The sequence below is a fragment of the Natator depressus genome, chromosome 3, assembly GCF_965152275.1.
Source record: "Natator depressus isolate rNatDep1 chromosome 3, rNatDep2.hap1, whole genome shotgun sequence".
NCBI classification, from domain to species: domain Eukaryota; kingdom Metazoa; phylum Chordata; order Testudines; family Cheloniidae; genus Natator; species Natator depressus.
This window is the reverse complement of record NC_134236.1, coordinates 208,516,311-208,532,164: the sequence shown is the minus strand read 5'-3', so window position 1 is coordinate 208,532,164 and position 15,854 is coordinate 208,516,311. Positions and strand designations below refer to the sequence as shown.

At 47.4% G+C, this 15,854-nt stretch overlaps 1 protein-coding gene across 1 annotated transcript; it reads right to left on the bottom strand.

Moving 5' to 3' along the window:
* Positions 1-2,883: 2,883 nt before the first annotated feature.
* On the bottom strand, positions 2,884-10,510 carry CST7 (cystatin F). The gene is made up of 4 exons (XM_074947212.1): positions 10,441-10,510; positions 4,867-5,039; positions 3,956-4,072; positions 2,884-2,961 (listed from the first exon to the last, which is right to left on the bottom strand). The coding sequence occupies exons 1-4, from the start codon at positions 10,508-10,510 to the stop codon at positions 2,884-2,886; spliced, it is 438 nt and encodes a 145-aa protein (XP_074803313.1).
* Positions 10,511-15,854: the final 5,344 nt, after the last annotated feature.

Here is a 15,854-nt window from a genome sequence, read left to right as displayed (position 1 = left end):
CCTCAAGTTAATTGTTCGATCCCTAGGGTAAACTACACACAATTGTAGCGTGGAACAGACTTCCGGGGAGTGTCCAAACCAGCTGCACAAAGATAGTAACTAGCCAGACTGAACTGGCAAGCATTAAGCTTGAGCTAACACCTCTTGGGCAGACATACACCCCGCTGCTGTGGGTGGTGTCTGACCCATCCCTGAAGCAGAGCTGTAGGTGGAGCAGTGTTAGGGACACTCCAGGACTCAAATGTTAAGGAAACTACATTTAGCATTTATTAGGGCCAACATTTGTACATCTCCTCTCGCTGCAAGGCTTTTGATTACACTAACCCACCCCTCCCCTTGCTTGGAAAGATGACCTCTGCTATGCCACTTGGTGTTAGTTACCTTAGGGGCTGCTCATTTCTGCTTTATTCCTGGGAACAAAGAAGACACATGCTGCCTATTTCACATTACATCACTGTAAGTGAATAATGGCAAACAGTTGGTTCCCCAGGGTTACAACCGATCTTAATGACAGGTTTCAGAATAGCAGCTGTGTTAGTCTGTATTCGCAAAAAGAAAAGGAGTACTTGTGGCACCTTAGAGACTAATCCATGTATTTGAGCATAAGCTTGTAGCTCACGAAAGCTTATGCTCAAATAAATTTGTTAGTCTCTAAGGTGCCACAAGTACTCCTTTTCTTTTAACCAATCTTAATGTTTTTTGTAAAGGAGAGAGGATTTCCCTGTTGTCTGAGTGGGAGACTTGTCTCCATGTCTGTACTGATACCTACCCCAGACAGGAGTTGCAGGCATAACCTGGCATGGTGGAATGCTGTGGTGTATCGGAATAGGGTGATATCCCTTTAAATAGCTTAGGAGCCCTCTAGTATTGGGCCCTGTCTTCTGCTACAGAAGCCACCAGCCCCCTGCCAGAGAAGCGGAGTGTGTGTATATTGTCAGTCACCCTGATTATTTGGAACCTGACTGTGCCGTGTATTCCTTGTATGTAGAGAGAGCAAAACCGTGTATTAGATTTGAATCAGAAGTCTCTGGCAATTGCATGTATCTAGATTCAAACAGCTATTTCTCTAACAAATGAGGTACTAACTCATACTAACAAGGCTGAGAACCAAAGCCTTTAAACTCAGATTACAGGCTGTGGAAAGCTGACAACTGCGAAATCTTGTTCTACTGACATGCTTAATGGCACACTTGCATCTGTGTCACAGCCATGGCCAGTTTCCATATGTTCCTTCTAGGAACAATATCACACAGTGCTGATTGCACCCAATTAACTTAAACACCCATCTATTAAGTCACCCAGCCAGTAAGCTAGAGGAGGAAGCTAGACATCTGAGTGAGTGCCAGACCACTCTAGCTACCTCCTCCCAGGATAGCAGCCAGGCATGGAACACCATAGCCTGAGTCCTACCTCCATGCAAAGTACCAGCTAACGTGGAATAAGCATGAGATCCTTTCCAGCTACAAGAGACCAGGGATGTAGGCAGCTGGTGACCTGCAGCTCTGACTGGCTAGTATCTGGGGCTGCACCATGCATTTACTGAGACACATCTGGTGGTCACTTGTGACCAGCTTAGGGTGGGCATCCTGCCACAGGGCTCACGAGGGCTCAATGGGAACAGAGGCCTTTGAACTACACTAGGGGCAGGCTGCCATGATGTGGGTTCCATCCTGCCCCTACTCAGTCTCCACTGGCTTTGTGGGGTCTGCCAGGCCTAAGTGGTGGCTGTAGAAGTGGCTGGAGGCAGAGGCCCATGTCAAAGTGAAGCTGTTTGCCAAGACGGGCGCTCCTGCTGCGGCGTGAAAGGGGATTGAGTGCCACAGGCTGCCCTAGGGATGCAGGGAGGTGTCTGAAAGGAGGAGGAACTATGGGAGGGTGGGTCTTTGCCCCCTTCTTGTGGCTGGTCTAGATAAGATTGGAGGCTGCTACAGCTAGAGGACATAGGGCTGAGCTCCTCCAAAGGTGTTTAGGCACTTATCTCATATTGAGTTCAAGGGGAGTTAGGCACCTAAATACCTTTGACCGTTTCTGCCTTAGTCCCTTACTTCAGGCATCAGAGACTTATGGTTTCAGTGTATGTGGTGTGGGGTCTGACCCTGGCTGATGGCCCAATGGGTTTGGCCATTCATAGTGAAGCTCTGGTGAGAAGAGTGAGTGATGAAGGGCTATCAAGTGCCCTTAGGAGCTGATTCATCCTCTTAGACTTGAGTTCTTGCCAACCCACATTTAAAGTGGAAAAGGTGAATAACTGGACATTGAACAGACTGTAGCTTAATTCCCAGAGGAATTAAAAAAAAAATCAGTCAAGTAACCAAGTTCAGTAAAATAGAACTGTGCCTGTCTTTCTATAGAATGATTGACATTTTATTCCTCTTAGAATTGGAAACAGCATTTGCCCTACGATCTCTCAGCATGTGCGTGGATAGGTTATTGTTGATAATGTGTAAGTGCTGCCTAGTTTGTGTCACTTCTGCCACAAAGCAGCTGAAGTTACAGATAGCGGATCACCGCGATCCATTTAGACTGTATGTGACTGTTTCAGCTAATGCAGCAAGAATCTAGTTTACTTTCCATCTGACTGGTGGGCCAGTCTCGATTGGAGAAATAAAGCGGCCATCTACAGGTCAGTTAATTTGTCAAAATGCCTTAGCTGGACAGCAGTGAACATTAACCTGATTCGTTAAGATCATGTCGCTTGGTGGGTTTTGTGGTGTAGGCTTGTCAACTATCTTCCCAAAAAGTCATACTTGAAAATCAGCCATTCATTGGACTGATCTCTTTGCAGCAATTCTTCACTGGTCTCTGCTGCGAACCGAAAACCATACCAAAATCCTCGCTGCGCGTGCACTGAGGACAGGTGCAACTGTGGCCGGGGAAGTTGGATCAGTGACAGAGAGCAATCAGCACGTGGACTCGCTGTAGCCAGGGGATAGTCCAGACCTCAAAATAGCATCTGAACATCTGCAAGCAGAAAAGAACACATAAGGCTTCCAAATTCAACCCATGTGTCACTAATTCTCAGCCTTTTCCAGACTGTGGCCCCATGTTACAGCAGAAAAATTTGGGAGACTTTCCTCCCCTCTAGCCATATGGAAAGGGAGGGTGGACATGACCCCCGGGCCCCATGTTGAGGATCTGCGCCCTAAGTGATGGTTAAAGCATCCGCTAAGCCAGGTTCCTGGCCTTACAAAATGGTCATTAGCCTTTCAGCAGGCCATTTAACCAGTATCCTAGCAGGAGTATATGAGGGGGTAAAGAATCCTTGCTTGTAGGTTAAGCATGTAGCAGTTCTTTCCCCTGCTGCTCATAGAATATCAGGGTTGGAAGCAACCTCAGGAGGTCATCTAGTCCAACCCCCTGCTCAAAGCAGGATCAATCCCCAATTTTTGCCCCAGATCCCAAAATGCCCCCTCAAGGATTAAACTCACAACCCTGGGTTTAGCAGGCCAATGCTCAAACCACTGAGCTATCCCTCCCCACCCCCCAAGCTGCTGGTGAAGTCTATACCATGAATGGCTCTCTAGGAGGGCTGGGGAAGGATGCGTGCATAATAAAGTTGCATCTGTCCTCCAGGAAACTTCCTCCCTACACATTTTGGGTGGAACTTTCCAGAGTGCTCCACAATGGCCCAGCTCTGCTCCCATTGAAGGCAATGAAAAATCCCACTCAGAACTGATAAAACCCTCTGCGTCGAAACTCTGTACACTTGAGTTTTGTGAAGGGTATGAAACGGAAATTGCTACTGTGTGTATATATGAACTGGTGAGTCATCCCACTGCAAATCAAGCGTGACACACAGGCACGTTTGCAGGATTGGGGCCTTATTGACTGTGATCCAATGCCTGTTGAATCCAGTCAAAAGACTCCCCTTGACTTTAGGCCCTGTACTCCCATGAACTTAAAAATGTAGCTACAAAGCAATCCCAAAGGAAAGAGAAAATGAAACTCGTTCTACTTGTTGCAGATTTTTCTTCTTCTGAAAGTCGCAGCTGTCCAAGTTGGAGTGTCCCCTCTTGTCACACACTGTCCGGCCAATTTCCACATTGAGCATGTATTTCAGCCCTCTGACAACCTAGAGGACACAGTTTCCAGGTTAGTTAATAGAGAGGAGAAGGGGTGGGGCAGGGCGAGGAGAAGAGATCAGATGTATCCAAAAGGAGTCAAAGCACTGGGCTATGGAACAAGAACTGGGTACTTGGTCTAAACCAACTACACAGTGTGTGTTCTAGGTGTGTCAAACAATGCCCCTTGGGAGAATAAGCTAATACTCGGAGGCTTCGGGGTTGAGGGAGAACCTGGGATCAGAGCCCATGGTGCGAGGTGCTGTACAAACATATGTCTAAGGCCCTGTCCCAAAGAGCTTACACTGTCCAAATACAGCATTGAAAAGCAGGTGCTTAGGACAACCTGATCACTGCAATGGAACTGGGGAAGTGTCTGCTGGGAACGAGGCGGAAAACAAGATTTCATTTGTCAATCCTGTGGGATCTAGGCTGAGTTACAGACCAGCACCTGAATCCTGTGGCGTCTTTTACCGATTGCCTTTGAGGAAACTCAGTGCAGCAATCCTGGCTAATAAACTTTGCTTTGTTATCTTCCCCGGGGCGGGGGGAAATCCTTTTTTAAAAAGAGTCAAAATACTTCTAACTGTTGATGTTAGAACGAGCTATTTCACTGCTAGGCCTGAGGGGCCAGACGCCTGACTGAAGGCAGCAGAGCGACAGGGACAGCACCGAGATACAGCTGCTGAGTGAGGAATATGAATGTTACTGCTTGTATTGGCAAGAGCAGAAGAAGAGCTCACTACTCTTAACTTATTTGGGCTGAGTCAGAAACATTTTCTATGTGACCAAGCTGTGTGCTTACCTGCACCATCGCTTTGGTTATACGAGACTCTTTGAATAGAAAAATGTCGTTTGAGCTGTTGTTATAGCGATAAACCCCAAAGCGAGCGGCTCTGCGAACTCCGGGGTCGTTGGTGTTCATGGGTCTGGGAAATCCAGGTCTGGTGGTTGAATTTGGCTTCTCCAGGTAGAGAACTAGAATGCCAGAAACATGCTCCATTACAAACACTGTGCAGGGTCAGAGAACACAGTATGTCTCCAGGTTAACGCCACTCTGCCACTACTCCAGTGTGACATCTGCCCCCTTAAACTACCTTCTCAGAGGGGGCATGTTTCTTATTCCGGGGCTGCTATTTTGCAGCTGCTGGCTGAAAGGTGCGGTTTCATCATAACTGGTTTCTAGAAGCTTCTGAAATATCCTACTTAGCTCCATGTTCAAAACACTTATCTAAGATCCCAGGACTGTTGTCTCATTGTGGATTCAATGGGAGGGTTCTCTTTTTGGAGCAATTTTAGAGGCATTTACACTTGATAGCATCCACTGTTCAAAACAGACAGATGGGTGCATGTGAGTGAGAGGTTATTGTACAAATAAACTAACTCAATTCACTGCAGAAGAGTCCTTTATGATAATGTATCTGCAAAACTAACACTTATTTCTAAAATATGGGAAAATGCAACATTTCCAGTTGTTTGTCAAGGCTCCTGAGAGTTTTGTAGCATGAGCAAGGGCCAGAGAAAGAAATTAAGGGCCAGATCCTTAATTGGTGTAAATCACCACAGTTCTGTTGATTATGCTGATTTACCCCAGCTGAGGATCTGGCTCTGTAAGTTGCTCTCACACACAGCTTGTACTGATTTACTGTAAACATTAAGTCTGTTTTCTCCAACTTATCTTTCACACCTAAGTCTCTCATTAGCACCAAGCCACAGAGAAAAATAAGTGTTATTAAAACAGTTTACACTGAGAACACAATTAGATCACATTGCTGTGAAGCATGAGACACTGCACGTGAAGTGAACATGCACTCGTTACAATGCATATGAAAGAGGACACCAAATTCTCCTTTATCTGCCTACCCAGCTCTTAAGATTCTTTGCACAATTTACCTTCCCCTTCTTCCAATCAAGCATGAGTTTATGCTGCTGATGGGGACATAACAAAAGAATTGAGGGATGCCAATTGCTGGGGATCAAGATGTGAAACAAGCTTGCAGTCATCTGAGTTATGAGCAGATCAAACTTTTATTAAAAAGGATGAAAAACTCCACCTTTTTGCTACACCTCATAACTTCTAGATGGTTTGTCCAATTAACTGCCAGTGCCCCCTCATGAGGATATTTCTCATCTGCCACCAGCCACAAGTACTCGGTCTGTAGGCAGCTGTTTCAAATTTGGGAAGAACTGAAAAAGGGAAGGGTGTAGAAGGGGAAAAAATCCAGATTCAAATGGAAAGTGATTTACAATCTGAGGCCCCAGCCTTGGAAACATCTTATGTGACTAACTTTTATTTGTATGAGTAAACTTATTATTACATAATAAGTATTTGCAGCATTAAGCGCTTAACGATAAAGCTGCTGCAGCTCCATAATACATGTTAAAATAAGAGTAATCTCACCTTCAAGGAGTAGAAGGATCTATCCAAGGTACTTAATAGCCCCCCACTATAATGGTATCTGAACACCTCTGTTTTTGATTGTACCTCATGTCACCCCTGTGAGCTCAGACAGTGCATTATCCCCATTTTTACAGATGGGGAGCTGAGGCACAGGGAGGCAAAGTGACACAGGAAATCCAGGGCAGAGCAGAGTCTTGAACCCAGGTCTGCCAAGACTTGGCTTGTACCCTAACCACTGGGCCACTCTTCCTCCCCTTCAGGATATTAAGGCAGCAATGCCCCTCCCTGACCCAGCATTGCAGAGTTAACTAGTGCCACCAATGGGATATGTGAATTAACTCTCCCTGGCAGCATCATTTCTAGGCCACTGCCCAAGGCAGGATGCCGGGGCGAAGCTCTGATCTGTTTTGGCAAAACTTTACTGGCCCTGGGTGGTTGATACAGTTATTTGATAAGTTCTGCATGGAAAAAGTGATGGTGTTCAGGGCTGGTGTAGATATTAGCCCTGTGTCTGTAGGAGGAACCTGATAACCTCTTCCTCTTGTTCACAGCTAGCGACCCCATTGTGGCTTAACGCTCACTGACACCTATTGAGTCACAGCCTCTTGTAAGAGTGGTGAAAGAGCTCTCTGCCTGGCTAGGGAATCACATAAAAGGCACGTGAAGAGCTTTAAATGTCCTGCCTTGAAAAAAGGGGAGGCCAGTGTCAAAAGAAGTCTCTAAACTATGACTCCAGCTTCTAACTGATCATATTGGACAGATTAAGTTTCCTTTCAGATGAAGGAAGGCTGCCCGGATACACCAAGCAGTGGGCACATTAGAAACACATAAGTAACCTTGGTGCATGGGGGGACGGACACAGAGAGATTGTATCTTCGTACGATTCAAAAGTGATTTGTACAAAAAATTTATGGTTTGCCAGTGATGGTGGGCAAACCTCAAGCAGACTGAGTCTGATCTCATCTCTTGGGAGTCTCACTAGAGCAGGCTGCAACAGAAATATTACAGGCTGGTGTGTGTGTCATATATCTCAACCCCAGGCACAGGGCAACTGCAGAGTTAATTGCACTAATAATCGTCGTCGTCATCATCCGTAGCTCTGATATAGCACTTTTCATCCATAGATTTCAAAGCATGTCATGAAGGAGGTCAGTATCATTATCCCCACTTTACAGATGTGGAAGCTGAGGCAGAGGATGGTGAAGTGACTTGCCCAAAGTCTCCCAGCAGGCCAGTTATTCCATCGGAACCAGTTTGCCCAGCCCAAAGCCCATAATTCACGTCAAGCGATGCAGCCATCGCTACGACTCTCACACCACAACCTTCCTGGCAAGGTCAGTCCCAACCCTGACATACAGGGCCTGAGTTGCCTCTCCTTTGTGCAGAGGGGGTGTGCGGGACTGGGGAGGTCCTCCTGATGGCCTGGATTGTTCATCGATGCACGGCTGAAGCTGCATTCCCTAAAATACCAAGCCACAGGTCAGAGGCAGGATGGCTCAGTGGTTAGGGGCTAGGGTGGGGCTCACGAGACCCTACTTCCAGTCTCTGCTGTACCACAGACTCTGTGGGAGACCTGGAGCTCAGCCCACATGATCAGGCTCTCTGAGCCTCAGCCTCCCACCTGTGAAAGGGAAATAAGCAGCTCCCAGAAGTATCGTGAGGTGCTGCTGACATACTAACAAGGGTCATACACACAACAGGGCCGTGTACCGGAGCTGATTGCAGCCCAGTTGGATTTAGCCAATAGGCTAAAGACACCTTGATAGGCTCTATACACGTAACCACGTCTTTCCTGCGCAGCCCTGTGGCTGCTGGCTAGCTGTGCCAGGCCCCATGGCAGGTTTGATGGAAAGGTTATAGCCTCACTGATGGCTGCAGGGGGAAGGGGCAATCCCAGTCCAGCCTGTCCTGTGCAGGGGCGTCATTTCAGAAAGATTCGGGGGGGGGGATAAAGTGGAGTTGGCGTATAGAACATGTTTCAGAGTAGCAGCCGTGTTAGTCTGTATTCGCAAAAAGAAAAGGAGGACTTTTCATCCGATGAAGTGGGCTGTAGCTCACGAAAGCTTATGCTCAAATAAATTGGTTAGTCTCTAAGGTGCCACAAGTCCTCCTGTTCTTTTTGCGAATAGAACATGCGATGTGATTCTGTTACAGCCTGCACAGCTGGGGTGGGGGCAGGGGGAAAGTGGAAGACACACAGACCTATGAGGAGTTGTGGGGAGGGGACACAAACCGAGGTCTGGGGCGGGGCAACTGTCCCTCTTCCCCCAAAGCAAATGACACCTCTGTTCCTAGGTGTTAGCGAGACACACGACACTCTGGCTGGAGCTAGTTAACTGTTCTAGGCTCTAGCCCCACTTCTCGCCCTGGGCAGAGGAACAGAGAACAGACACGTGGCAGATGTTAATCGGGGTGCTTAATGCACGACCGGAAAGCACTCAGATACTGCAGTGATAAGCATGGTATAACAACCTCTGTAGGCTAGAACAGATGGGTGGTCACCCTACCCAGGCAATCAAATGCTTGTATTTCCATCTCCCCATCTTCTATCCACGTCAGCTTTTACTTCCCAGATGGGAGAGCAGGAAGAGAGTGACTGTATCTTGACTTGCTCAGTCCCTACCCCTTAAGGACCTGTTGTTCAAAGACAACTAGAGGCCCAAAAGCTAGAGGGTACCAGCTGTAAGGTCGCCACCTTTCCTTTGCCGGAGTTAAACACAACCACCCCGTACTAAGCCACAGGTGTCCATTCTTATATAGAGATGGGCTAAGTGCTCAGGGCCTGACTGGGTGCACTGAAATGGCCTTAAGTACTCTCCATATTCAGGGATGGTGTGGGCCTTGTCCTCCATAGTAAGTTAGAGCAGCCCTGGGGCTACCCTGACTTGTGCTCTCCTCCCCACAGGGTCCTGAGAAGTATAGAAAAGGGGTCCAGTGCTCTGCAGCCCCACTCCTCATATCCCAGGAGCAGAGACAGCACACAGCCCTTGCACCAGCAGGGGCGCCTCTCTGCACAGAGGTAATCCTCAGAGGCGGTTTCCACAGACTGAGAATCAGACCATCAGATGCTTGCACCCTAAATGTTGGGCCTCATAAAATTCAGATCCAAATTCTGCAGCTGAGGCCCAAATGTGATTTCTTATGTGGAGGAATGAGGCTGGTATATGAAGCTAACCTTACTAAGCTTTGTACATTGGTGATAAGAACAGAGGCGCAAACTCAGATAGACATTAAATGTGTTCCTTGCTGGGGAAAATCTGGGCAGTGGTAGATTTGTAAGAAGAGGCCAATTTTCAACGTTCCTCTCTTACTTTGAGGAACAAGGCCACGTTTTATTCAGACGCTTAAAAAGAAGCAGACCTCTGCAGCCCTCTTCAAACCTAGAAGGAAACCACAGCTGAAGCAGAGAGCTATCAATTCATCTAGCAACATGTTACCAGAACCATAGGAGCCCCACTCACCTTTTCTCTGCATCAGTCTCAAAATAAAAATAGAAGTCCTAAAAAACAAAGCACCTTTGAAGTTACCACTCTAAAGATTTAAGTCTAGTGGTAATCAAGAGTTTCCTGGATCAGCAGAGTACGCAAGGAGCCAAAGGAATGCTTCATTAGAGTCTGCTAATCACTCCACTGCCAGCCTGTAACTGTTACATCCTGTCTTTACAGTTAATAATCAAGGTTGTGGAGAGGTTAGACTCTGATATAAATTAAAATCACAAGTTGACTTTAGAATTATTAGACAAGTCTCCTCAGATCACACTGTTTGATATAGGTAGGGAAATGCTATGGAGCAGTTGAAGTTACATATGGAAACATAACCCACCTGCATTCAGACAATAGCTGCGACACACTGGAGTTCAGAAAGAGAAAGACTTGGCTCTCAGACATTATTCACACATACATCACATATATGTATATGCACACACAAGGTCAGCAAACCTTAAGCTTAAATAAGATTGAAGTTATTTTCTGATCTTACCATTAGAGGTCCTGGCTAAGTCCCATAGACTTAAATAGCAAAACAGAGCCAAGCCCCAGCCAAAACTCATTGCTACCAGCTCAGCAGAGATGCAAGTGAAGAGTATTTCAGTCAGAGAACAGGCTGCTCCCCACAAGGAGGAAGATGTGCCTGTCTGAGAGCTCCCATTGGCTGCTGGAGGAACACGCACACACGCAAATTGACCACAGGTCTATCATTAACTTTATCTTCTGTTGATGGTTCGACACTTTGAATAGCAACTGTATCAGTGACTCCTGGACAACATGGCTGCACCCTGGGGATGAGGGGTAGTTGCTTTGAACCTTCACCTGGTACAAATGCACACAGGGTATAAACCCTACGTCCATGTGAGCATATGGAAAAAGGAAAACAGCTCTCTGCCTCTCACTGGATGTGAAGAGCGGGCGGGGCAGGAACTGACAGGGTGTCCCTAGCCCTCAGCGGGAGAGGAGATTTGCAGCTGATGGGGGATATGGAGTTCCCCACATTCATGGGGGTGCCTGGGGAGCTGGAAGGGGTGTGAGGCCCAAAGGAAGGAGGCAGCATGCTAGCTGGGGTGGGGGGATGGGATGGGAAATGAGGTAACGGAGCACTTCTCAGCAGAGAGCCAGTAGAGGTTCTGGGGGTTGTCTCCAAAGTCAGTGTGTAATACAGCTCCCGTCCTGAGCGTCAGTCCACGCCAAGGCCTGCTGACGCAGGGTAAGCTGTAGGATCAGGGGGCTATGGAGTGTTGCTAACTCTTGTGATTTTAGCACAGATCTCATGATACTTGCAGTTTTCCTTAAAGCTCCAGCTGCTGGATTCTGAGGATGACATGAGAATCCCAGTTTCTGTTTATATATATCTAAAGTTTCTAGTCCTTGTGGCTGGGGAAAAAACATGAAAAGCCCCACAAAATTATTTTTTAAAAACTCAATGGTTTTTAAGCTTATCTCATGATGTTTTGGGGCTCGGTGCCTTATTTCTGAGTGCTTGGAACTGGCAGAGCTGCTTCTGAGCGTACATTCATTTTAAACTGGCTGCTGGAAATCAGTGGCCAGGTGAGGGAGTGCAGCCTAGTGGCCCATGCACAGGACTGGGGCTCAGGAGACATGGGTTCTGTTCCCACCTATGCCCTGCTGCGTGGCTTTGGGCATGTCATATCGCTGCTTTGTACCTCAGTTTCCCCATCTGTAAAAGGGGGATAACATTATTGAGTTCCATGGCAAAGTGCCTTGAGAGCTAGATAAGAACCATGTATTATTGTTATGATAACTTACTTGCTAGGGCTTCAGTTCAAAGCTCTGCGTTTCCTTTCAGAATGATGCCTTCTTCAATGCTTCAGGCAAAGTACTGAATGCAAGCCAGCGCCCTGGGCTGCGTGTTAGTGACACAAGAGCAGCTGCAAGAGACATATGGAGTTTCCTGACAGGAACAGATCAGGTCAACATTTAATAGAAGCTCTCCCAATATAAATTACTTAAAAATACCGATTTACAGTATCACCAGCTCCAAAAGTTCAAAAATTATGAGTGAGACAACAAACATCAGGAGATTGGCCTCAAAGTCATGAAATTAAAAAAAAATCACAGGTGTTTTTGGCCTGTCTTTCCGTTGTGGGACCCCCCCCGGCCCATCCCCAGCCTGCCTGTGCCCCTTTGAGTACGTCTCCATTTCAATAGACCCCTGAGGCAGAGAGTCTCAGAGCCCAGGTCTGAGCCTGGGCTCTGTGACAGCCACCCCCCCCCCCGGCCGGGTGTCAGAGCCCAGACTCCAGCCCAAGTGGGGGCATCTGCCCTGCTGCTTTTAGCCCCATAGCACCAGTCTCGTGAGCCTGAGACAGTGGACCTGGGCTCTGAGACATGCTGCCGGGTTTTAATTCTCTTGCAGTGTAGCTGTACCCTGTGAGACGCCGTGAGCTAAGATCAGCTGCTGTACAGGACCGGATAGACCTTTGGTTTAAATCAGTATTAGGGAGCCGGGGGCCAGGCATTCTCAGCGGAGAGCCTGAGTCTGTTTCTTCTAGGGCACAGTTTATAGCTCATCGTGTTTCTCAGGCTTTTGCCGGAGGTGAACGTAACTACAGAACAGTGAAGCCGAAACAGGTCTGGTTTGGGTCCGGAGGAGGAGCAGGAAGTTTGAAGCAACCAGACCTTTTCCCTTTTGATTTCTCTTTGTAATAGAGCTGGAAATAAACTGTCTCTAGTACTGACCCACTTGAGGGAGCTAGAGGGCAATTTACTACAGTCAGCTGGATTTAATTGGGAGGTTTGTGTTTAGAAAGGGTGCCTTGTGGTGCGGTAAAGCTGCCATGCTCCAGGCTTTGAGTCCCTCTCTTTAGAATTTTACACTGACGCCCATCACCGTAGCCTCCGTTCACCTTCCATGTAGAAGCAAGAGCAAACTTTGAGTTGAGCAGAGATTTTGAACTGTTTCACTCTACTGGCAGGTTGGGCTGGTTGTCTATGGAAGACCCTGCCGTCCATGCTGGCCATACCCAAGGGCTGGTGAAATGAACCAACTTCTTGGTCTGCCTTCTTGGTGTGGTATGGCACCAGAACTCCTCTCTACCCCTACACTGTGGAATGAGGTATCCATCATTCCTGATAAGGAATCTCTTAGCATAGCATATAAAGGAGCAGAGTTGGTGTACTTAGGAAGAGTTGATTTATGCCCCCTGACACATCGCTTTTCTTCTTTTTACATAAAGATTGCTAATTTACAGTTTATGACAATAATAATCTCATCCAAGTGACCTGTTTATTACTGCGCTGAATAAGCTTCTCCAGTGCTTTCCCCCAGGAAGCAACAGCCAAATCATCCAATGCTAGCATTAATTTTGCAGGTAATATTGTGTTAATCTCACTCCCAAACTCCCGCCATGTGTTCTTTCTCTTTTATTGGGCAGCTTCTGCTTAAGTGACACAAGAAGGATGGGTCTGTGGTTGGGACTCTGGCATTGGACCCAGAACTCCTGGGTTCCTCCCTTTCCTGGATCTGCCATCGACTCCCTGTGTCCCTTGAATAAGTCACTTCATTTCTCTGTGCGTCAGTTCCTCACCTGTGAAAGGGAGGCAATACTTTGTGTCTCCCACTCTCTGTCTGTCTTGGCTGTTTAGACTGCAAGCTCTTCCTAGCAGGCACTGTCTCGTATGCTATGTAGGTACAGTGCTTAGCACAACGGGGCCTCTAGGTGCTGCTGTCATGTAAGCCATAGGCCTGAAGCCCTGGAGAACAGGGAGCTCTGTTGACATTGCTGGTGAACAGGAAGAAGAGTGGCCCAAAGCTGTGTGAGAATTGCAGATGGGCTGGGACTCCAAAGGGGAGCTCTCCGCTGGAGAGCAAGGGGAGGTGACTGAGTGGGTCGGGCCACATTTGCATTTCAGTTATGGAACAGTTTGGGGCATTTTGGTTAAAAATCCAGGGGAGTTTTGAGTTTGGGGCTTATAAACCATTACTGACCCCAGTGGGAAGTGAAGGGACAAGAGGTGCACACCACATGTGTCAGGGTCACCCTGACTGGGACTAACGTCAGGAAGGTCTGGGTAAGGGAGTCAGGGTAAGGCTAAGAAAAGGAGGGGGAGAAGAAAGAGAAAAGAGTAGGTGGGGTTTTTTTGACTCGGGGGTCCCTGCCTCATGGTAGGGATTATAGTCAGAGTCTGAGATATCGCTAGCAATCTTCGCTGAGCGGAGACTGCTAGCAAACAGGAGGTCCGAGGCAGCTTCCAGGTGAGCTGTGGAGTAGTAGCGATGAAAGCTGAAGTCACCCCGGCTGGGTAGAGCCCCCAGAGCAGCCCTGACCTTCCAGCGTCTTTGGACTCCACCAACCCAAGAGTACAAACTGTGAGTGGGGGACTGGGAGGAGGGACATGGCTGTAATGCACCAGCCACTCACAAGTGCCAGAAGACAACTGAGGTTGGGGCTAGTGTTAAGACAGCCTGGGGCAGGGTAGAGTCTTGCCTAATAGTGTTAATTTATTAATTGCTGCTGGTTTTCCCAAATTTAGTCTGTTGTCCCCCCTTTTCCTTTCATCCCAATAACATTGTTTGTCCTAAACCCCTGGACTCAGTGATTGTGAGTGGGGAAGTTTTGCCCCTCAAGGGCATGCAGGCCTCTGTAGTGTCCCAGGTTTCTAGATGGGCGTGTGAGGTAGTGTTGTTTAAGGTTTTTGAGAAGGAGCGCCTAGAAAGTTGAATGGGGCTGTTTTTGCAGCTGACAATACCTGGTAGAAGAGTTACAGTAATCATCATAATCATAGTGTTTGGGCCTAAGCATTAGCCATATTCAAGGCCTTAGGGTTTTTTTTTATTGTTAGTAGGCAAAATGGATGAGGACTCAGGTATTTCCTTGGTGCCTACTGTGTTAAGGGAAAAGGACTTTGTTCTTTCTTTGTAAATGACCAGGATTATAGCAAATAACAGGAGCTAGTTTTTTTGCTCACAGTTCCAAGCCTCTCCAGCTAGCACTCTGCCCAAAACTCTCTTCCCCGGCTTTTTCTCACACAGGTGCAGTCCAGTGAATCTCCTGCCCCTGTGCTTGTTATCAGAACCGCAGGAAATCCCTTGGCCTTCATGGCCCTGCCACTGTCCAGGTTTGTATATATGGTCTGGTCCCTGGGCAGTGGTTTCCCATTGTATCCGCTAGTACTAACCATAGAGACGTTTAATTGTTCCTTCATTTAGCCTGAATGGATGACAGCCACCATGCTCAACAGACGGAATGAGGCAGTGTGACTGACTGATGCACAGCATAACAATTCATGTATTTGATCACAGCTGGACCCATATTTTCCTCTCTGAGGCATTTTGCAGCTCATACTGGTTCCACCGGGAGTAACAAGCATGTATCCAAGAATGGAATTTGGCCTGTAGTATTCTAAGGAAATACTCCAACTGTTTCCACGTGGCATTCTCATTTTGCAATGCAAAGTGCAACAGTATTGTTCCTTATCTGACATGTACGCTCAGATCAGGCCAGTTTCAAATAGTGAGTCTTCTTATTTCAACCCCCTGGCACGATTAACATTGATCTGGCCCACCTTATCTGGAAATATTAACTGTTGAAACCAGTGCAGAATGTCTCCTGCAGATAAACATGATTCCCATCACTGGAGGTTTTGAAGAACAGGTTGGACAAACACCTGTCAGGGATGGTCTAGGTTTACTTGGTCCTGTCTCATCGCAGAGGAGGCACTAGATAATCTGTCAAGGTCCCTTCCAGCCTGATATTTCTATGGTTCTGTGGTTTCTATGAAGCGCAGAGGGTGCCCCAAGGGGTGTTTTCTGCTCCATGATATCACATTCGGTAATAGTTTCTTTAGGTGCAGGGACCCCTTGCATGAGACCGGGGCTGGGTGGGAAATCATCTTCCTGCCCTGTGAGAATTTTCAAGAGTTCAAATACTTTTCCTGTCC